The 23,406-nt window shown below is 37.1% G+C and overlaps 1 protein-coding gene across 1 annotated transcript in view; it reads left to right on the top strand.

Moving 5' to 3' along the window:
• Positions 1 to 17,860: 17,860 nt before the first annotated feature.
• The window catches only part of TMPRSS15 (transmembrane serine protease 15), a gene marked incomplete at both ends in the record, with an annotated part of 51,065 nt that continues 45,519 nt past the window's right edge, over positions 17,861 to 23,406 (top strand). Inside the window, 4 exons of the mRNA XM_082279023.1 lie at positions 17,861 to 18,005; positions 21,161 to 21,291; positions 21,581 to 21,648; positions 22,481 to 22,522. Coding sequence (XP_082135149.1) covers positions 17,861 to 18,005; positions 21,161 to 21,291; positions 21,581 to 21,648; positions 22,481 to 22,522 — 386 coding nt within the window. The remainder of the gene's footprint in view (positions 18,006 to 21,160; positions 21,292 to 21,580; positions 21,649 to 22,480; positions 22,523 to 23,406) is intronic.

Here is a 23,406-nt window from a genome sequence, read left to right as displayed (position 1 = left end):
AGTGGTTTTCTAAAATTTCGTAGCTGTAACCATAATAAAAAAACAGCAAAACCATCTCTCAGGAGCAGGAAATCAAGCCTGTCATTTTCAGAAATAGAGCTTATTGTTAAATTCTTTCTTTTTTATGTAATTCAAACTGAGATCTGTTATTTCTATCAAAGTTGCATAGGCTGAATGTTGTCAAATCAGGGTGAAACTGTAAATTGTGGAAGCATCAACACAAAGCTTTTATGTGTACATGGTTTCACTGGTTAGTTAACTCCATCCAGAACATAACTTTGGGAAGGTTTCTGTGTGTTTTCCCTATCCTAAGCTGTCAGCGCAACACTAAGAGCAGCAGTACAGCTGCACTTCGCAGAGATGCACCCTGAAACCCAGGCTTCTAATGCTTGTTTTTTTTCCCCTTCCAAATAAAGGAGGAAAAATATGGGATTTGGAAAGAGCAGCACTGCCCTCCGGTGGGCAGCTTGATCCTTCACAAAGGGAAGCCTTGGTTTTCCTTCAGCTTTTGGAATACTTAAAAAGCAGTGCATAGAACTGTACTCCCAGCAAAACATATGTGCTTGGATTGAAACCTTCAGGGTAAGGTTCAAATATGGATAATGAAAACCCTTTTATTTTTGGAGGGTGTGGGGGTGTATGCATTGTGGTTTGGGTTTTGTTGGTTTTGCGGTTCTTTTTTCTTCTCCAGAAATCTGTGAAATGCTTCTATGCAAGATGAGAAATCACTGAAAAATAGGAGTATATTTTTCTTTGATAACCTAAAGTCACTGTAGTGTCAGTAAAGGTGAGTTCACTTCCTTCATATCTCATTCACTGTGTCACATGTTTTCAACTCCAAATAAACACTTACCATTAATCTGATTAAAACAAAATATTCTGGTTTTTGGGATCTTAATCTTTTTGTTATTGGACAAAGCATAATAAAGACTAACTCAAATCAATAGCAAAAATATTTCTATTTGAAGCTAATCAGAAACAGCAAAGGAATAAAATGTATGTGCTTTACATTTGCATATTTACAACTATGTTTACATAAAAATAATGTTGTCAAGCAGTTGTTTCTGCTTAAATATAATTTTTATGAAGCCCTTTCACAGGCTTCCTTCCAGGTACCAAACCACTGATGGCAGCTTTCTGAGAACAGGTTTTCAAAAGCTTTGCATTCACCTTGCAAAGCTTCATTATGATAAATTTGCATATAAAACAGAATCAGAAGTCTACTTAAGTCAAAACATCTGACTGAGTCAATATAAAATCTTTGCTGTCTTAGAGTTCTGGAATGCTTTGGGTTGGAACGAACCTTAAATATCATATAGTTCCAACCCCCCTGCCATGGGCAGGGACACTTTTCACTAGACCAAGTTGCTCAGAGCCCCATCCAGCCTGGCCTTGAACACTTCCAGGGATGGGGCAGTCACAGCTTCTCTAGGGAATCTGTTGCAGTGGCTCACCACCCTCACAGAGAAGATTTTTTTTTTTCTAGTATCTAGTCTAAACCTACTCTCTTCCTTTCCTAGGGAAAAGATTTGAAAGACATTGTTCTGAGTGAATTGTTTTTAAAAGGTTCATGTTCTAACTTCTCTGGTTTTGTATCATCTCTGTGTCATTTGGGATGCTTATAATGAATTGGAGTATTTTTTTCTGTTGTTTTTCAGACATTTGGCCTGGGAATTGAACCTACACTGGTGCATTTGGGGTTTTCGGCCACCTCTTCCTTTTTTTTTTTTTTTTCTAAACATGTTACATGGTGAAAGTCCTTCTAATGTATTTTAACACTAGTATTTTGAGATTAATTTAGAGAGAGGTTTGGGGCCTTTTAAGTACCTTAAAAAATTTTCCTCAGGTCCAGTTAGCTGAAAACATGTGTTTAAGACTAAGTGCTCTCTAACCAGGACTTTTTCACCTGTAGTTTGAGCTGAGGCCTTGACCTGCTCTTGCAATATTCACTTCTCTAGCCATATGAGCATGGCTGAAATTTCTAATAAAGAAATAAAATTTGCTCCTTTGCTGGTTTCATTGGCACATCTTGCCTTAAAAGTGTATTTTTCATGCTCCAACTCATTTTCTACCCTTAGATAATCTTGCTGGCTCAACAGACATTCCTCAGAGGAGGACCTTTTACTTCAGTTCGAGGCTGTCTTGACTTACCAGCTCTGTGTTAGCTTTAAGCATATGTTTCCATGCTTTACTGAATCAAAGTTAAAATTATGAGTCAGGTTTAATTTTCTCTTGTTGATTAAACAACTGCTTCAGCAATATGTTTCCCCCAACAATTAATTTGTTTAGTATTCATGAACATGCAAGTTATTGCAAAACCATTCTCAAGGTGATCACCATCTCATCTCACCTAAACATTTGTCAAAATGTGGGGCTGAACTTCACTGGTTTTCAAGTAGAGTTATTAGTTGAAATAATTTGGAGGCTTTTAATGTGGCTTGGCTTCTTTTTATATGTTGAGATGAGTTTAAGCTGACACTTTTATAAGTGCAATAACTGAATGGTATGCATTACAGTCTGTTAGAAAATGAATTTTAAACATTGTTTCTTAATTAAATATATGTTTTAAAAGCTGTGTTTGAATATAGATTTAAAATACTACTGAAATCTGAGATATTCACATTGAATTTCAATTTAACTCAACCACTATAAATATGTAGTGCAGTAAGATTACAATGTATGTATGATTTTTAGAAATATTTTTAAAACACTTTTTAAAAATGTAATCACTATTCTGTGATGTCCTGGGGCTTGCTCTACAACCAGTGATGGCTGCAATGGTGATGTCAGTGAGAATCTCCCAATCCAGGTGGGCTTTGGATCAGGCCTGCTAACAACCTCCAACTATGACCAGCTGGATTTATAGGAGTTAGTTGACCTAATTCCTAGAAAAGTGGTGGGCTGTTTCTGGAGAAATATGTACTACATCCCTAAGCTTAGCTGATCCTTCCAGATATTAGAACAGGCAACTTAATGTTCTGTATCTGTCCATTGTGGGTGATGAAAGGGACGTATCTCCCTGCTATCCAAATGCCAATATACAGAAAAAAAGACCTAATGAAGCTGAACTCACAGCTCCAGGAAAGAACATTTTAGTTCTATTATTCTCTAAAATTGCAAGAGGACTAATACAGCCTAGGGAAGATTGTAAAATGAATTATCCTTAGCTGCTCTTTTCCTTATGGCCTGATTCCAAAGCAAAGCACTTTCCTTTCACTCCCTATGAATATCTTCTGCTGTCATCCTCTGGTTTATTTTACTTTAGGGACATGTTCAGCTTTTATCTGCCATTAAAGACCCATTTCTGACAGCAGGTAATGGCATTTGGAACCTTTTCCCTAAACTATCACCTTAGATTCTTTGTGCCATGAAATTGGTCCTTTTTCTCTTTTTGCTTCTTAGTTTGCAGGCAGTGAAAGTTGATGCATCGGCCTCCTTTATGTTTCCCATTGGGCACTAGGAAATGACCAGGAATGACCAGGCAAAAAGCCAAGTCTGGATGAGATCAATACAGAGACAAAACCAAAAACAAACAAACCCCGCCCCCCCTCCCCCCCCCAAAAAAAGGGTTTTTTTCCTCAACTTTTCGTTTAGCTAGAATTTTGTATTGACTCCAAAGCAGGAAACACTGACTCTCTCCAAAACCCCCTTTTTTAAGAACTGAAAGCTTCAGTTCTTAGCTTAAAAGCCGTCTTTAAAATTATAGACAAAATCTGTAATAAGTTTAGTCACTTTGCCTACCCTGATGTCTAAGGTCAAGGAAGCAGCAAGTTACTCAGGGTGTTTGCAGGACTGCCAGACTCTGGTTCCATGTGTAGCCCACTGAATTGAACCTGAATGTAGGTCCTGAACTTGTCTCCCTTATCCATGCTACTTAACCTATGTATCTCTTCATCAGCACCACAATGCCCTGGATCACCTGCCTGGATTTTCTTTGATGTGGTTAGGCAGCATGAGCAGGCCACATGCTGTGTCCTGTGAGCAGTTTGGTGGTATGGAGTGAGGGGTTAATGCTCTCTGACCCCTCTTCAGTCATGTTTGGTTTAGCTGAGCCAGCTCAAGGAGCACAATTTTAATCTTATATAGCCCAGTGGCAAAAAATATTCTCCTTCAGAGAACCCAGAAAGTCCTTAGAAAGCATAAAATGTTGTACCACTCAGAGAAATCTGTTGGGGGTACAGATTATACAGGCTTTGCCTAAATGTGCACTTAACCAACAGAAGGATGTCATACAACTGAAAACAAGCTATTTCCCACTTACAGTGACATAGTCTAATCTGTTACACATTATCACAGAATCAGAATGGCCTGGGTTGGAAGGGCCCTTACGGATCATCTAGTTCCAACCCCCCTGCTGTGGACAGGGACACCTTCCACACATTCAGAAACTTTCAGAAGTTCTTGAAAAAGTTCCTTTAATGTACCAGAAGCCTAAAATCTTTGTACATTAACCAAACCTTATGAAAGAGGGCTTTTAGAAAGATACATCTTAAGGTGTCTGAAAATAGACTGCTGTCCAGCAGATCCCAAAGTCATTGCTACTGGTACATTGTTCAGTGAGCCCAATGGATATGCTACAGTCAAATGTCTGGTTAAAATTTGTAGTATTGACTTCAGTGCACAGTGGAACTTCACTGTGAAAGTTAAACAAAAGAGATGGTCAGTGTAAATCCTGTAGCACAAAACAGAAATCCCAGTAGATCAGGCAGTAGTATAAAACCTGATCAATGAGAACCAAAAAATCTTGTTTTCTAACATGGAAAGAGAAAATGATGTTTTATTTGTGCAGATAGGAATAATGTGCAGATAATAAGATTCAACAATAAACACAGTGTCTGCCTCCTGAAATTGAATATATTGTTTCCAAAATGGTGGCAGATCAAGCAGGGAGTGTGATTTCTAACAGTAGTGGTCTGACTGTGAGATTTGTTAATGCAGGCACTCATAACTTCCTGAAGCTTCTCAGAATTAAGCTGTTAAGAGTTTCCTCTGCTGGAGGTGAAAATTCCCTATTACCTAAATAGTGGTAAGTATTGCAAAAATCATCTCTACCTTTTCTTTTTTTTCTCTTTTTACCTTGTCATTTATTGTCACCAGCTGTCACCCATGTGAAATCTTCATATCATTGAAATAGATGAAATGGTTATCATATCTACTTAATTAATATTTATTTACTCACTAAATTACATCCTTAAATTAAGTAATATTCTTTTTATCTGTTGTACTGGCTCCAGCTGGAGTGGAGTTAATTTTCTTCATAGCAGCCTGTATAACACCGTGTTTTGTATTTGTGTCTGAAACAATGTTCCTAACTCTGTCATATTTTGGCTGTGGCTGAGCAGTGCCAAGGTTTTCTCTATTTCCGGTTCTGACTCCCGTAGTGAGCAGAGTGTGGCTTGGCAAGATGCTAGGCTGGGACAAAGTCAGGTCAGAGGGATATTCCATGCCATATAACATCATGCACAGCAATGAAAAACATTGTAAACACTTGTAGCTAATCTTGTCAGGGATATTTCATTAAACCTTTGGAGTTCCTTGCTACGGTTTGGTAGTGGGGGTGTCAACACAAGACTGATGGCACCTCTGTAGGGATCCCTGGGTGTGTGTTTGTCCCTATCCAGCTGTGCTGCAGATACAGCTTTAATATCAACAAACTCACGTTCAGGAAGGGAAATTTAGAGCACTCTTTCCCAGATCACTGCAACCAGGCTCCAGCATTGCAGGCAAATGCAGTGCTCTGACACATTCAGTAGACAGATTTCTATTCAAAAGGTGAACATGTTCCTCATTCTTCAGCAACTCAGAATATAATCATAGAATGATAAAGGGTTGGAAAGAACTTTAAAGACCATCTTGTTCCAACCCCCTTCCATGGGCAGAGACACCTTCCACTAGACCAGGTTGCTCAGACCCCAATCCAACCTGGCCTTAAACACTTCCAGGGATGGAGCAGCCACAGCTTCTCTGGGGAACCTGTGCCAGGGCCTCACCACCCTCACAGCCAAGATTTCTTCCTAATATCTAAGCTGAATTTCCCCTCTTTTAATTTGCACCCATTACTCTATCCTATCACTACAGTTCCTGATGAAAAGTCCCTCCTCAGCTTCCCTGTAAATACTCACAGTTTCAACAGCTTGAATAGCGTTTACCAAATACTTTCTTCACTGTTACATGCAAAATTTCACATTACTGTAGAGAAAACAATGAGCTCCTCTAAGAAAGAAAAATTTTAATAGTTAATGCCTGAATTACTCATAGTTGACAGTAATTTTTTTTGCACATTATGTCATAGTTCAGTCTATGCATTGTGATGTTTTCAAAATTCATTACTTTTTGTATTTTTTTTTTAATTTTACTTTTTCTAGTATTTCTGGTATATTTTTACCTGGATTTTATTTTTTTCTAGTTTTTTGTCACAGCCTTCCAACCTGTTCCCTCTTTAACATTCATCTTAGCAAATCTAAACCTCACTTTGGACAGAATGTCTCCTAATTCTCTGTATTTTTATTTTTTCACTGATGATTGTTTTAGTTATGAGAAATTAGGTGAAAATTGTGCTTTATTTAACAAATGATTTGTCTCCATTTCTGTGATTTTTGAATGAGCAAGTATATTTTGTTGACTTTCCCTAGGGTGGTGTAAATGCTATTAACTATCTCGTCTGCTTCAAGTGTCATGTTTTTCATGTATTTATAGAAGATGGGTTAAAAACATTGTTAAACAAAAATATTTCTAAATATTTTTATTTGTTTCACATAGTTCCTAGCCAGTAGAGATCATTTGAAATTATACAGTAGTAAGAATTTATATTTATAATTCCATTATCCTTTTACTTCTCAAGTGTTTAGAATTTGTATAAATATTATGATTTATACTGTTGTACTATTACACCACTTAATAGGCATTTTACTAGCCTGCTTCCCCCTGAAAGGTTACCTTTTTCTTTATACTTGACTGTTCATGTGGTCACATGTGACTGCAGTGAAAATCATCTTTGTGGGAGATTATGCTGTTTTCAGCCTCTACATACTCTTTCTTTTGAAAATGCTACAAAAATACGTGTGGCAACACAATTTGACTTTATTATCTAATGACCTCCTTTTTCTCTTGGATAAACTTGATCTCAAAGATAAAATCTCAAAGATAACCAGCAAGAATAAATATTACTGGGGGACAAAAGGAAAATGCAGGATATTAGTGCCCCCAGTTGAAACTCTAAGCTCATGGAAGAAATTCAGGCATGTGCTACAGTGTGGAAAAAGATTTTACTTAAGAAATAAGAAAAAACCAAACAAATTTAAGTAAACCAGCTTAATTTGTCATGCCTGTTCTTTTAGAAGCCGTCATCTATCGTGATTATTCTTTCTTACTTCTGGAAAAGAAATAGAAGCTTAATATTTGTTATAAAATATGTGGGACTCTACTAATTCAGCATTTATGGATGCTGAAGGTTACATCTGTGTTGCTCTGTCAACTTAAATCTCTAAAAACTTGTTAGACTTAAGAGTCAGCAGACTGTGCTAAAAGCTTTTGTCCCCAAGACAATAAGTCTAATAACTGTTAAATATCTATCAATTTATTTCAGTTGGTCGTAACAGGAAAATCTTGCAATAAAGTTGCACACTAACAATGATTACTTAAATTATATTTTCAGCTCAATCTAATCTTATAATTTTAAATTCAAGTTTACTCTTTTGTGACTGAAACATTTTAATTTTCCATTTATAATTTGAAGAATTGACAGAGGTATGAGAGAGGGAACTTTATCCTTTTTTAGCAATAGAATTTCCAAGTTGGCTCCACTTCTGTAATCTTTCATCACTTGTATGTGTAAATGAAAAAGAACAGAGATCTCAAATCCATCTGCTGGGCTTGTACTTAGCAAGACAAATTTTTAATGGTAAATTGATTTGAAATGTGTTGCTTCTGAAAAGTTGGGAGAAAATCAGGGGATTCATGGTCAATATAATGATTGCAGGATTTTGACTTTTCTATTGAAATAATTGATATATGTGTTAGCTGGAAATGCTAAAACTTGTATAATTGTGTAGTGATAGATGAATGCAAGCTAAAATGCAGATATATTTGCAAGCTTTAAAATACTTTTGTAGAATTGCACTGAATCATCCCCTTCCCATTGTCTGTCCCTTCGTTCCTACAAGAGAACAAAGTATATGAAATCTGAAATATTGGTCACTTCTACAAGGGTTTTGTAAGGCCTGATTTTTGGCACCATTGCATTTGATCTGTTTCTAATAATTTTTATGCTTTTTCCATGTTTCAGACTGACTTAAAAGAGAAAGTTTTTCTCTCCTTGTTTTAGTTTGTTTCTTTTCCTCCAAAGCATATGAAATCTGTCAGAGCTGATTTACACTGGGATGTAAATCCTTCCACACAGACTATTCCTTTGTCTCAGTAGTCCAAGTTCTCATTGTTTTTCAGTGGCAATTCCAATTTCTAAATGAAGAAAAATTGAGGCTGAAAGCTAGTAATAGAAAAAAGCTATACAATTTCAAATATCATTGTTAGTATTTCATGCATGCTGCTATGTTTGATATCAGGTATTTTTTCCCAATTTAGGCAGGCATTAAAATAAAGAAGTAATTGATAGTTTTAGCAACAGAGAGTTGTAAAACATTTTACCATTCAGTATCTTGGGAGCACTTAAAGAGTTTTGAAATAAGAAGTGTTCTCTTTGTAGCACCTACAATGGGTAATGAGGAAAGATTTGAACACAATGACCAAAATTTGAACTCCTGTTCAAATAGATGAGCCCAGTTATGTGAATCTTTGAGAAAGTAATTACATGCTTAGTTGACCTCGTTTTCAAAATCCAACAGCATTTTCCTCATCCTTCTGTGTTACCTGTCAGCTACTGCTAAAATAATTATCATGATAAAAATAAAAACAAGAAACCAATTGTATATAATTTTGTTTAGTTATCATCTTGTCAAAAGTCTAATGTAAAAAGTTAATTTGGTGCAAGAAGCTAAATGGTTTTTCATAAAGGTCTAACCTGAGTATCTCTCCACATGTGTCTAAAAGAATATAAATTACCTTTCGTTCAGTAGTTTTTGTGAGGGTCATGTACAGAGGACAAGAAAATAAGAGTGACCAAATCATTTAGTGCTCTAACTTGAGATCTGTGTTACCTGGTTTGGGGAATCTTGAAAGATGGAGTACAATAGTTTACTTGTCATATCTTTCCTCCAAAACCAACACATAATTGTTGCCTGGCTGTTATGTTAGGTGTAAAGTGGGATTTTTCAAAGGGTTCTGCACTGATATAAATCTTTTTCAAGTCAGCCTCAGCTTCTACTGAAAGCTGCAGTACAAAATTCAAAAGGAAAGGAACAAGCCTGAGGCTGAATGTTTTTGGAAGGATGTATTGATAATTTTTAACATCAAAAAAAGTGTCATGCTGTCAAAGTGCTCTGGAATATGTGTATTTAGAGAGTGAGCTTATGCTTACACTTGACATGCTGAGCTCTAGGTAAATGCTTATCAGCTCTCTTTTACAGCTTCTCTGGCCTCAGCTTTCACCTCATTTTGTGTGCTATTTGGGAGTGAACTGCAAGGATTTCAGATTTATTTCTTCCTATCTTCTCCTTTTATTTGAGTAATCTCATTTCTGACACATTTATCTGATTTTCCTTTGCTCAGCCTGATGTGGACAACAAAAAAGTTACTTCATGAGGTGGCAACAAAAGGTATAATAATGGAGAAATTTGAAGGTTTGTTTCTTACGGTCTGCCCTTCAGAATCTCACATTAAGAATGTTACATCCATAACACAGCTGCACAGGAGTACAAATGTTTCATAAAACCAGATCAAATTTCCCATACAGATTTCCAAAATCATTCTGAAGGGTTATGGACAAGCTACCTTTGTATTATTGATTGTGTAAGTTAGCAATAGCAATAATTATTGTTCCTTAGGCATTTCTTACTACTTCTGTTATGGAGATACCTGTGGTTAAGGTTTTTCAGGGTCATAAGAAAAGAGATCAGTAAAATATGAGTTGGCCTAAAAGAGACAGATATTTAGCCAGAGGTCCTGGGAATTTTAGAGTACTAAAATTTCGGAGAAACAGGTGCTATTCACATTATTAATAGTTAAAATTTAACAACCTTTTAAGTACCTGTAGAACAGGGCATAGCAATGATTATCAAGATCTGCAGTCAAGAGTGTTTATTGAACAGTTGAAATAACATTCATGAAATACAGATCTTAATGTTTTAATTAATATTTGAACGTGAAATTTCACATTTTTCCTATTTTTGAGACAAAAAACTCTGAATATTCATCAAGAATAACAGTTTTCTAAGTAGTGTGGACAAAGTTGGGAAAGACTGCTGGAAACTGCACGAAAGATGAAGATGCATTTTAATGACAGCAAATTTTTCCCCGTATTTTGCAGAGGTTTTAGACATCTTGAAATGGTTTACATAAAGAGGCTAGACTACCCCCTATCTAAGTCTTTGTTTCAGACCTTTTCCTCTTCTGTGTTTTGTGGCCCTTTAACCTGCAAACAGATATGAAGATTTCAAAGCTTCTTTGGAAACAGATATATACCAACAAAGCCCTGTGATGTGTAGTATAGAAAACTTAGTTTGCATTTATTCTATCATTCTGAATAAAAGGTAAGGGTGAAAGAGGTGAACCATTCCCCTGCCACTTGAATTTTCTTTTCAATGCTTCCATATTAGCCTACAAGGAACAAATATCTGTACACAGCAATGTTCCTGTAATTGGTTTTATTCATAGGAACTATTACATTGTGGCAAATTTACTGCTGGTTTCAGTGACTGCTCCACACTGGCTTTTACATCAATTAATCAGAGAATTCAGAGAAGCAATAGTATTGCTACCTTCCCCTTGACCTTTGTCTTTTACCTGCCTATTTTGCCCTGCAAGTGTTATTGGCTGGGTTGAGACTCTGATTCTTTCCCTTGTATGCCATATCTGTTCCTGACTCATCCCATTTACTTGTCACAGAGAACTTTGCATTGACATGTTCTTTTCATAGCCCAGATGGTTCATGCTATTTTCTGTTTTCTTTTTGATTGCTACCCACTTCACTTTGTTCCCATGATCCACACCTTTTTTAGCCTAACAATAAGGGGGAATATAAGGAAGTATGTGCATGTAGTGGTTTAAACTCAGCTTATTAATTCAATGTGGCCTAGATTTTTTTAATGCAAGGCATCATGTTATTCTTAGTTTATCTAATCTTAATTTACTAAATATTAGAAATTTATGATAACATATTTATTTATGATATTTAGTTAATGTAGAAGGATTGTTTGCCTCTAGAAGCAAATTCTTACCCTCACCATTGGGTCTCTAAAGTTAGATGAAAGTCTTCCTTTATTCTGAATGCATGCTGCTGGGTCTGTGATCACTTCTGTTGAAGTCAACTGGAGTAATCACAGATTTCATTTCTGGAGACTCTTAATTTGCCCCACTTTTTATTATAATATATTTAGAAACACATTTCTCTGATTCTGACTTAAAAAAAGACTCTTTGATTCTGTGTTGGAAAATGCTGGGAAAAGGAAGTGAATGTCGAGCTGCAGCTAAGCAGTCAGACAAGATAGGGATTGACCCAGAAAAGAACCTCAGTGCTGTCCTGTGAGATCTTCCTCGATGTGCTTAAACAAGGAGAGTTTTTGTTTTCTTTAAAAAGGCCTTCCTCCAAATCGAGGGAAAGGTGATATATTCCAGTGTTGCTTTCTGTGCAATTTTTTTTTCCAAGGCAGTCTGAAGAACTGTTGCTAATGGCAGCAGTGTCTTTTTAATTACTTTCCTGATATAGACTGGTTAACATGAAGACAGATTACTCCCCAGCAATTTATTTGGATCATTTCTTTGAACAGTTCTGCTTAATCCATATTTCTGAACATTCCTCAAGGGATATATAAAATCTGTAAGGGATTCATAGTTTTTTCTTCCTTTTTATGGTCTTACTGGAAGTCAGAATTTAAACTATAAATGCACAAAACAACATAGATATTTTCTCATGTGATAGGAATCTAAAACTCCTCTGAACCCTGTGTTGGTTTCAGTATGGTCTTCCACACAAAGTATATGTGTGTATATGTATTGGTTACTTAATCCATTGCTATATGATCCATTACTATATTATTTTGCACATTACATATCCCCTCTGTTTAGTGATCACCCCCAGGAAACTTGTTAGGTGTGCATGTGAAAGTTCTTGGGCAGTGTCTTAGAGCAAACACTCAGATGACTCCATGAAACGATCTTCCCACTACATTAATCTTCCAATGATGAGGTCACAAGATATCAACTCAGAGGTTTCAATAATTGCTAGCTCAATATATATACTTAGACACAGGGTTTGGGGAATGCTTAGGGACTGAAGCATCAGGTCCAATTTCCTTCTCTATCTTCCCACCTTTGACATACCATAGCCAAATGGAGATCTACGTAACCTAGACCTTGGGGCACTAATACTTGTTCTATAGCTTTGAAAGCAGGTTGGGGTTTTTTCAGTTTGGTTTTAGAAGGCTTGGGATGGTCAGTTGGTGGGATTTTTAATTATCATAAACTCTATGACTTCAGGGGGGAGATGGAGACACTGTTCCTTCATGCCTTTCACTTGCGTAAAATACATGTATTCACAAATTTGTTCAACACTTTTGTGTTCTACAGCACAGTTTTCTCACCACCTCTACTCCAATTTAAAGAGAACAATCTTTCTTATTTCTTTAATAATGCATACGCTTTTAAAAGTTTTTGGTCTTGTCTGAGAACCTCAGGATAAGAAAACTGAAATTTCAGAAAACTGAAATTCAGGAAGTCCTCCAAGTTGGGTTATTCTGGAAACAGGTGAAAAGAGGGTGAATCCAAAGACTGTGTACTCCTCTGCAGCCATGACTCCTCTGCCGAGTTATGTCTTGCTGGGTCAAATGTGCATGAGAAGATCTTTGAAGACAGAATAGCACATTAGTGATGTATATTATGTGACTTTTAGTCAGGAAACATTTTAAAATGAATTACACAAAGAATTAAATATTTCTAGCTACGAAAAATTCTGATAACTTGTTTAGTAAATGAGGTCCATGTTCTTCCTTTCATATTAAGTTTTACAGTTGAATAACCACTACCACGGATAATTTTAATCCTTGAGGGGTTTTTTTGAATATGGTGTTACTGCAATCCAGCTCTGGGGTCCCAGCACAGGAAGGACAGGGACATGTTGGAGCACATCCAAAGAAGGGCCACCAAGTTGATTGGAGGGATGGAGCACCTGTCCTATGAGGAAAGACTGAGAGAATTGCGATTGTTCATCCTGGAAAAGAGCAGTCTTTGGGGTTATCTAATTGCAGCCTTCCAGTACCTGAAGGGAGCCAACAAGATGGAGGGAGACTATTTACAAGGGCCTGGAGAGACAGGACAAGGGAGAATAGCTTCACACTGAAAGAGAGTAGGTTTAGATTAGATATTAGGAAGAAATTCTTTATTTTGGGAGTGGTGAGGCACAGGCATAGGTTGGATGGGGCTCTGAGCAACCTGGTCTAGTGGAAGGTGTCCCTGCCCATGGCAGGAAGGTTGGAAAGAGAGGATCTTTAAGCTCCCTCTCAATCCAAGCCGTTCTATGATGCTATGATTACTGAGAACTTGTCCTTCCATATGACCTCCCTTTTAAACTTCTTTTGATGCAGTGATGAAAATAGCTCATAGTCCGATTCTGCACTTTCCCAGCAGATCTTTTGCTTTGGTTTTCTATCTCCCTCTCTGGAAGTCTGCATAGGGAAAAGGACAAAGAACTTTAAACATCTGAAAAGAGCTGCCCTAAGAAAGCTGATTTTCATTCCATTTTGATAGGAGAGGACAAGTCCTGTGGGGGTGACAAAACATTTTCCCCCAGAGAGCTAGTTATTGATGCAATGTCAGGCTTTAAGTATGCTTGTGATAGTCTGGGTGCTAGAGGAATTATCTGAGAACACCATCCCCTCTCCTTCTATATCAGCAGTTTTTTCACCTTGTGCTGGAGACTGATCAAACAAGGAAATAAAAACAGCCCAATAAGGCTATAAAACCTGTGAAGCTGCAGATGTGGATGCAGTATAAATGACCTAAATTGTGAATCTGTTAGATTTCTACCCTGTCAATGGCCTATTTCTTTAAAAATTACCTAACCTGATGTTTCACTAGTATGGCTACAGTAATAATTCAAAAAAAACCAATTATCAATATTAAATAAGTTGTCATCTTTCTCTGGGTTTTATCACATTAATAGAGTATTTGCTTTTATATAATTTAAAGTATTTTAAAATAATGTTGTATTATTTTATCATATAGTTCACAAGTAGTGTCATAAAAGTAGAGTTTAGAACATAACAAACTCAGTTGTTTCAACTGAGTAATCTGATTTGTTATTTTTGATTTTACATTATTTCCTTAGGTGAATAATTTCTTTGCTGCAGGGTGTCCATGACCTGTAAATATTCACAACTTGCAGTCGATGATAGTAATCTGTTAGTAACAGTGGTTAATGCTCACTCTTTTCCTGGATGGATCATACCATTTCATCAGTTTAGTCATGTAGCAAACCAACCAAATCCAACTTTCAAGAGTCCTATCAATCCACAGTGGAAATTAAAGTCAAAAGAATATTTTAGAATTATGCCAAAAATAAAAAAAAAATTAAAAAATGCAACTAAGACTGAAGAAGGATGAACAAGACAAGTAATTAAATGAGGAATAAGAGTAGAAGCAAGTGAAGTCAATGTCCAGAGGGAAGTTTGCAGTCACACGGTGTGCTCATCATTAAGAGACATAGAAGTGGACTGGAATAAACTTCACAATGTTCAACAAAGTTCAGCAAGTGCAAAGTCCAGCATCTGATGTGGAATAACCCAATGTCCCAGTACTGACAGGACTGACAAGCTGATAGGGGTGTCTAATTGCTGCCCTCAGATATCTGAGGGATGATTGCCGAGAAGGCAGATGGACTCTTCACAGAATTGCAAAGGGAAAGCCCAAGAGGCAATGAACACAAATTGCAGCAGCTGATATTCCAATAGGACACAGAGGGGGGAAGAAAATCACTATGCAGGGAGTCAGTGCATAGTATTTATGGGGTCTTCCACCTTGGAGGTATTCAGACCTTGCCTTGACATGGCCCTGAACAGCCTGGTCTAATTTCAGTTAACCCTACTCGAGCAGGAGGTGGGACCAGATGCTTGTCATAGGTCCCTTCCAGCATAAACCACTCTGCTTCTGTAATCCCTGACTGATGGCAAGCAAGCATTGGCACATTGTTGAAGTCTTCTCCCCTCATTTTGAAGGTTTACAAATGAAAATGTGGAAACATGGGTCCTTATATTGTTTTATAACCAGCTCATATTAGTACAGACTATAATATTTTGCAAACAAATTAATGCAAGAACTCACTTTTAATTACTACAGGTTCAGTGTCCAGGGCTTGCCTGTTAATTATTGCTACCATGACCTTATTGCCAGCTAAAATTGTTTAGCAAATGAGTTCATTTGTTGGAGTCACAACTCCAACTTGAGGCTACCTGTGCTAAGTTATGTCCTCGGCCAAACTGTAATCAGTGTGTGTGAGCTGTAAGTGGCCACAGTTTTTGTCCCTCTGGGCTAATCTCTTTCCCATTAGAGCATAAATCCAGAATTTAAAATGCAGAGGCATCTTTGGGTAATAGTGTTTTTCTTTTATTAGTGATATATAGTGTCAATGGTACAAACAGTGAAATTATGCAAAGAATGAAAGAGGAATCCAAAGTCCATCTGCACAAAACTCCTCAGATTTGTGATAAAAAATGTTTGATTAGGAATAAGACAGGACTAAACTCTTTCAGGCAGCATGGACAATTGCAGTTACTTAACCTTGCCTGGCTGCCAGATGCCCACCCAGAAGATTCCTTAATGCCCTCCTCAACAGAGCAGGGCAGGAAGGAAAATTCCTGGGTCAAGATGAAGATGGGGAGGTCACTCACCAATTACCATCACAGCTAAAACACACTTGTCTTTGGCAAAAGTAGTTTATAGCCATCCCCAAATGGTGCAGGGAGATGGGGACTGAGGGGTTGTGGTCAGTTCACAACAGCTCTCTGTTTCTCCCTCCTCTTCACGTTCTTCCCCTGCTCCAGTGTGGGTGCTGTAATGGCACAACTCTGCTAGGTGTGGGATAACCTAATATGTGTAGCTGAGCAAAGTGAATTATTTAGAGGCATCCTCAACTTGTCTGATAAAATCAGCATTCAGAAAAATGTAGAAACTTGAACCCCTTGAAATGAAGGGTGTTAAAATTATTGCTGAATGAGCACGAAAAGTTACAAAGACACTACTGTGCCACAGTTCAGCAGTTCTCAGCACTACAAATATAATCCGGTTGTAAGTATACATATGTATCTGCACACATTTGTATTCATATATGTGTGTCTGTGGTACACAATATACACAAAAGCAATTCCTACTCTTATCTAGCATGATGACCCAGAGATCTCATCCATTTGCAAGATACAGAGTTTGCTCTTGCTCTGTAAGGGCAATATGATTAAGCTGCACTGAATTTTGTTTTAAAAGCTTTGGGTTTAAGTAAATAGTTATCTCTTTTTAGTAGGGTGAAATATTACTATATTGCTTTCATTATGGTATGATATTACACTAAATCTAGGATCCTACTGTCAGGCCAAGATTTTGGTTGTGATTTAGTGCTTTATATCCAATCATTTGTGTTGCAATCCTTTCAAATACTGCAGTTCTCAAAGACTGGGCAGAGAACTGCTGTGTCATCCAAGAGTCTTATTTCAAGACTTTCTCATTTCTTCCTGATTTATATTATCTCCATTTCTGTCAATTAACAGATAGGTAGAGCTTCTCTCTTCCAAAGATTGACTCAGAAGTTTCCCTTTCCTTTCACAGGCAGGAATATGGCTGGTGTGCTCAGATTCTCCACAAGGAAGAGTGTCATACCACAAATCTGGGTTTAGGACTCTGAGAGTCAAAAACAGTAACTCACAGGGCACAAAACATAGAATCAGTATGACTTTACTTTTCTGAAGCTCAAAAGTTTTGACATTAAATTTATAACCAAATGTTTATACTGGTTGCTAACTGCCTGTTTAATTTACTCTTGCTCTACTAAGGCTGCAGCTCTGGCCATCCACAGGGCTTTAACTTTATCAAGGACTTGCATCCCATGGCACATTTATGCCTGGCAAGAAAATACAAAACAAGCATGCATTTCATAATGTCTTTTCTGATTAGTTCTCCAGTTCTGTGGTCAAAGAACCATGCCTTACACAGATTAAATTAGTGGTGCTGAATTACTGTTCAGTGCTGAACATGTTGCTGAGCTATGGCACATTACTAAACAATTCATTTCCCAGCACTTCCTTTACAAATAAAATTATTTTTAAAGGAATTTTTAAGTAGAATGAGGAAAGATACAGCTTTCACTGTTGTCTTCATAATTGCCTTTGTGAGGAATTAGCAAAAGAAAACTCTCTAAGCAATAAATTTGGCAGCAGTATTCTATATCGTCACTTTAAAATATCAAATTACAAGAAATAGTGCAAATCCAGTGACTAACCTTACATTTCTGTGGGTTTGCTTGTTCTTTATCTGAGACATAACCTTCAGTGTTTCCCTTCTGAGGGAATTTCTTTTCTTCTTATTTGCATATCCTGTTCATGAATATGACTGGTCAAGAATGTTGTAAAAACCTATGTCAGTGAAGTTTTATGGTGTAATTAATTTACAAGCATCTCCTATATATATGTATCTCCATGTGGATTATTACCCTTCTTTTCAGGTTGTGTCTTTTGTCGGTCCTTCATTCACACAAGTTTTTGAGACAGAAATGAAGCAGAAAAGATCATCTGATAAGAAATATGTTCCTCTTAGTATCTATGAGATTTTGTTTGCTTCTCTGCTTGCAATTTTTGTGTGTGTTTGTGTTGGACTGATTGTACTTTCTTGGTTATCAATCCAGGAGCTGGAACGAGGTGAGTAGCCAACCTTTAGCTACAGACCTTTAGGAGTTCTTCAGACTTTGAAGCCAGTGCTGCTATAATTGTTAGTTGTATTTCTTATTTTATGCTATGCTTTTAACGCTGGAGGCAGGGGAAGTGGTGTTTTAGGGTTTGTTATATGTGAGTTTTTTCCTCCCCTGAAAATTGATGTGAAAAAAATAGGGGAAAAACAAAGCATTGGAATCATGCTCTGAAGCCATATAAAATAATTTTCATGGTTTAGGCTTTGGGAAAGGTCCTTGAGATGCAATCCAAGCTATAAAGCTTTGGTTATTCCACCATATTCATCAACTAGAGAAGGTAATATGGAAAACTGAGAAATTTTGCCTTTTTCTCCTTGTATGAGGTTTGACTCAGAAGACAAATCCACTGAAAGGCTGATAACCCACTGGAATTTGTGGGGCCCATCTCTTGGAATCCATTATTTTTTTTATTTAAAAAATATTTTAAAGTAATTTATTGGTGTGAGACAGATCCAGCCCCAGTCAGCTGCCAGCCCCATGTAAAGCTCAGGTAAACCATTCTTAGTCCTTGTCCAGTGCTCAGAACGTGATGGAAGAAGTCACTGATACTCAAAGCAAACTAAATTAAAATATCAATGTTGCATGATTTTCAAATGAGATTGAAATTTTGGTTAAGAAATCTTGTGGATATAAGTTAAATGGAAAGGCCACACCTGGAGGACTGCCTCCAGTTAAGGGCTCCAAAACACGTAAAGGATATGGAGCTATTGGAGCATCTCAAGTTGATTATTTTAGCAGAAAAATTGTTCTGCTACATTGATGATTTTGCTGCTTTCATTAATGAAAACTCCATACTATTTCATTCTGAACCTCATGAAGACTACACTAGACTTATGTAAAAAAAACCCAACCAACCAAAACCGTTTTGTCAGAATATCATGTTTGTTCCTTCAGTTGCCATGGTTTTTACTTCCAGATTTTAAAAACTGCACCACCTACTGATTTCTTACCTTCTTACCAGAATGCTATCACACTCCAGTAAAATAAAAGGGTGTGTTATTGAATCTAGAGAAAGGCTTTAACTTAATGACTTTGTTTTTAGAAGATATATAGGCAAGATATTGTCCATGTACAAATATAATTAAAAACCATTTTTTAAATTATAGTTGATATATACTTTAAAAAGGCCTTTGATATTTAGAAATATTTTTTAAACAGATTTGCAATTGTTTTAAAGACAAATGGCCTTCAAAGAAGCTCAAAGCAGTCTGCTATTACCAGTTGATATTAAATTGGTGTCACTATGCGGTGCCTTCCATCATAAGCTGTTCATTGTAGTATTTATTGCGTATCTGCTGTTATGATTCAATTATTAAAAGTATTAGAAATGCCTCTGCCCAAATTAAGGTGCAAATGAGACCATATGCCAAAGTCAATAGTATGGATTTTATTTAACAGCAGGAGAGTGAGAGAGAGAGAGAAAAAGGAAGAAATAAGAAAGAGAGCATTGGGGCAGGAAGAGTAAGGCGGAGACAAATTAAGTAGAAAATATCACGACTCTGTGGATCCCAGTGGCATCCTGTTGATTCTCTTCTTCTTCTTGGTGGTGAGGGTTTCCTGAAAAACACAGAATCCAATGGATTAATATACATTTGGGCCAGGTGGGAATGCCCAGGTACCTCCCCCAGGAGGGGGACAAGTTTGACATAGTCTCTTGCAAGACTCTGGATCCATTGCGTCACTTGGCATCGCACGCAGTACTCTGGTGCAAGGCCTCAGGAATGGGTTTGGGGAGTGCTTTGGGGGAGTCTTTGATGGATTATGACACCCCCTCAGCTGCCTCTCACAAGAATGTCCCGTGGCTGTGACCTGTGGGGTTGGGGGTTCCACAGCTGGGCCAGTTTGTGTAAGGGAGGATGGGTGTTCAGTGCCTCTGACCAGAGGTAACATCACACATCCGAAACCTCCTCTTCTCCCCACCTTGGTTGTGGGGGAGTCTGTGCAAACCTGGCCTCTCTGGGCTGTGGTCTCCCCCACCCCAAACCCCGCCAGTGACGATTCTCAGCACAGCTGCTGGGTTTGGCTTTCTGGTGGATGAGTTCTTCTCCCTCAGCCTTTTCCTAGACCTTTTTCCTAGGCTTGAGATGATTGAAAAATAGTGTCACATTTATCTCAGGTTTCCTTAGATGGTTTAACTCACAGTCCAAAGTTCCAGTCTGGCATCTTCAAGGAGGGGTGGGCTCCTGTGGTCACAGCTTCTTTAGGCAGTTCTGCCATAATGGGCAAAACTCCCTCATAACAATGTTTAAGCCATGAACCATAATATTTCAGTTCCTGACATCTGCTTTTGTCTTAAAACTTGTTTTTGTGTTAATGCCTTCAAACACAGCCTAAAATACCACTGGTACTGCAACTGGTAAGCAAAAGGCCTTTCCTATCATTCAACTTTAATTCAGCTATTTTCTGAGAATTTCCAGTGTGTTACACAGTGAAGAAATAAGTTTTGATTGCATAATGAATTATTTTATGTATACCTCATGTCCTGTAGCATATTAAATCAAGATTAAATTTGCAGCAATGACCAATTATCTAATTTCTTTATAAATTCTCCCAGAATTTCATTCATGTATTGGTGAAAAAGGTCAGGTCAAAAATAGTTTAACTATTCTGGATGTTTCCAGTGCCGTCATCAAAACCAGCTTACAGATAAGAAAAAGGGCATAGCACAAATACAGAAAGTGTGAGGCAATAATTCACAATATTTTTAATCCGGAACATATGAAAAACTCATAATTCACTATTTGCCTTCCCATGTATCTCTGTCCCTCGTGTTAGACATAATTGGGCATATCCTTTGTATGCCCATATTGTATCCTTTATCTACTCACAGTGTTCCTGGAAAACAGCACCTAAAACAAAATTGAAAGTAGTGAGAACAAAGGGCAAATAGTATTCATAAAAGTATTATTACAGTTGTAACTATTGTAAACATCAAAAAAGTCTATTTTTTTCTTTAAACTCAGGACTAGGCAGAATGACTCCGATTGCAAAGCAAAACAAAAATCTAGAAGTTATTGTATTGATGATCTGTATGGAATGAAATCTAATGCAGTATTTTTCATTTCTTTCTATATGATTAAAACACCTTTATTTTTAATTATCTAGCTGAAGCAGATGTGAATACTCATGACTATATGGGAATATTTAAAATAGTCTCTGGCACATCTTTCACTCCTGCTTTGCAAAACAGTTCATCAGCTGATTTCAAAGTCCTTGCCTTTGATGTTGAAAAATTGGTAAGAACCTATGAACCTGTGGTTAATTCAAGAGTATTTATAGGTACATTAATTCCCTAACATTAACTGCTGTTTATGGCTTTTTCTTTCCAAAAAAAGAGATATTTCAGGTCCTAAGCCTGGTCAGAACTCAATATATTCCTTGTTTGTCAAAATCAGTGAATCATCAAAGAAATGCCTTGCTTGTGTACTCTACAAAAAGTTATTTTGTACTAAAACCATGATTGTAGTGTGAGAATTTGTGTGGTTTTAATTCCTGTATTGTTCAAGATTTCTCTTTTTCATATAGATACAAAATATCTTTCAAGAAAGTGATCTGAAATACAAATTTGAGAGATGTGAAATTTCCCAGTTCAAGTAGGTACAGCTTAATTTAACTTTGAAAATAAGTGTCAAAAATCCTCACTTATATATTTCTCTCAGAAGTACTTACCCTGATTTTCAAGTCATCCTTGGTAACATCCTGTATTATCCCTTTCACATCTTCCATCTTCCAAGTGCTACTGTGCTAAGTTTGACACCAATGTGTTTCCTTGGGCAAACTTCCTTCTCAAGCTGATGTGTGTCTATGCCTTGGCCAAACCAGTAAGGCTAAGCCAAGACCCACTCACAAAACTCTGTATTTTAAAGAACTGCTAAATTATTTTTTTGCCAAGGTGCTGTTTGCAGGGTTGCTGATCCTTGCTATCTAGAAGAAATTTCAGGTTAGAAATCTCCTGGCATAAGCCTCGAGGCTCAGGCACTCATATGTCCCTATGGATATGGATCCACTTAAGTCATATTCCTTAGGGCGTTAGCAGCTGAGACTGTCATTTGACACCAGGAAAAGATGGAGCCTGTGTGTCCACAAGATTCTATAAAATTGGTTCACTAAGATCTGCTTCATTTAGTAAAGCTTGTTTGACCTCATTTTCAATATCCTGGTGTGTTGGGTGTCCTACTGAAGGCCAGCTGACAAAAATGTCCAGGTTACACAGCGAGGTCTGTAGTGTTAATTGCATCTGTGCTATTCTTAATAAGGTCCTGATTCAGCAAAACATGTATAACACTATCTCCCATTACTAAACAGTTCCAGGACATGCTTCCATCCTGTCCAAAAATATTATAGTCTCAGTGGGAACCCTTTGGTGTTGGTTGTGATTTTCCCTTTCTTTTTTTTTTATTGTTCCTTTTTTTTTTTTTTTTACAGGAAATCTGAAGGTGACCATGGCAGATTGATGTCAGAGACCAGGTATATGTATATAACAAAGTTTAGTTAAAATATGGGCAAGAGACAATGATGCTACTAATTTAGACAGTTCTTCTGTGGACAGCGTATCGATTAAAAAAAACAAAAACAACAATTAAAAAAAAAAAGAAACAAAACAAACATTTTTAGAATTTGGATAAGTCCCTCTAAAGAGGATGAAGCTTCAAGACATATCTTTCCTCTAAAAACTTCCTTTAGGATTAGATAAAAAAAAGTGATAGTCCCTGGGACTGTCAATTTAGAAAGAAAGATGGAAAGGAGTGAGAAAGGTAAGAAACTATCTAGAAAGGAAAGGATATTGGTTTGTGCTGAGTTTGCTTGTGTAAAACTGCTTAAACTAGAGTCAGATCTCATGTCATTACCAGTAACTCAAGTTTCAAATTAAGAAAAGTATGAGGACCACTGTAATAGGCAAGAACAAAACAGAGCACAAAAGACTAAGATTCCAGCAGAACTGAAGAACCTTGAGAAAGGAATGGCATAACTGGCTGTCTCATAGTTGAACCCAGAAAATTAAAGTACACATTACATGACAACAGATCAATAGTTCTGTGGTATCACATGTTCTTGTGGCTGTAAATACATAAAGTTGATAAATATGCAAAGGAGATTAGTTTATTTGAATGATCGTCCTTGCAAAAAAACCCAGAACAAGATATTGGTATATTAGCTGACCAGGAATATCAGTAAGTAATGGGAAGCAGATTTGAATTGGAGCAGTCTTTTGATTGGAATAGTGAGGACATAACCCTAATTAGTTAGAAAGTGGAGTATGATCACTTTATGAAGGATTATATAATGTTAAGGGAATGGACTACACAGCAGCAGGAGTAGGCCACTTCCAAAATGTTGTCATTGTGAAGGTA

The sequence above is a fragment of the Coloeus monedula genome (assembly GCF_965178545.1).
Source record: "Coloeus monedula genome assembly, chromosome: 3".
Classification (NCBI taxonomy): domain Eukaryota; kingdom Metazoa; phylum Chordata; class Aves; order Passeriformes; family Corvidae; genus Coloeus; species Coloeus monedula.
Note: the sequence above shows the minus strand (reverse complement) of the source record. Positions and strands in the feature narration are given on the sequence as shown.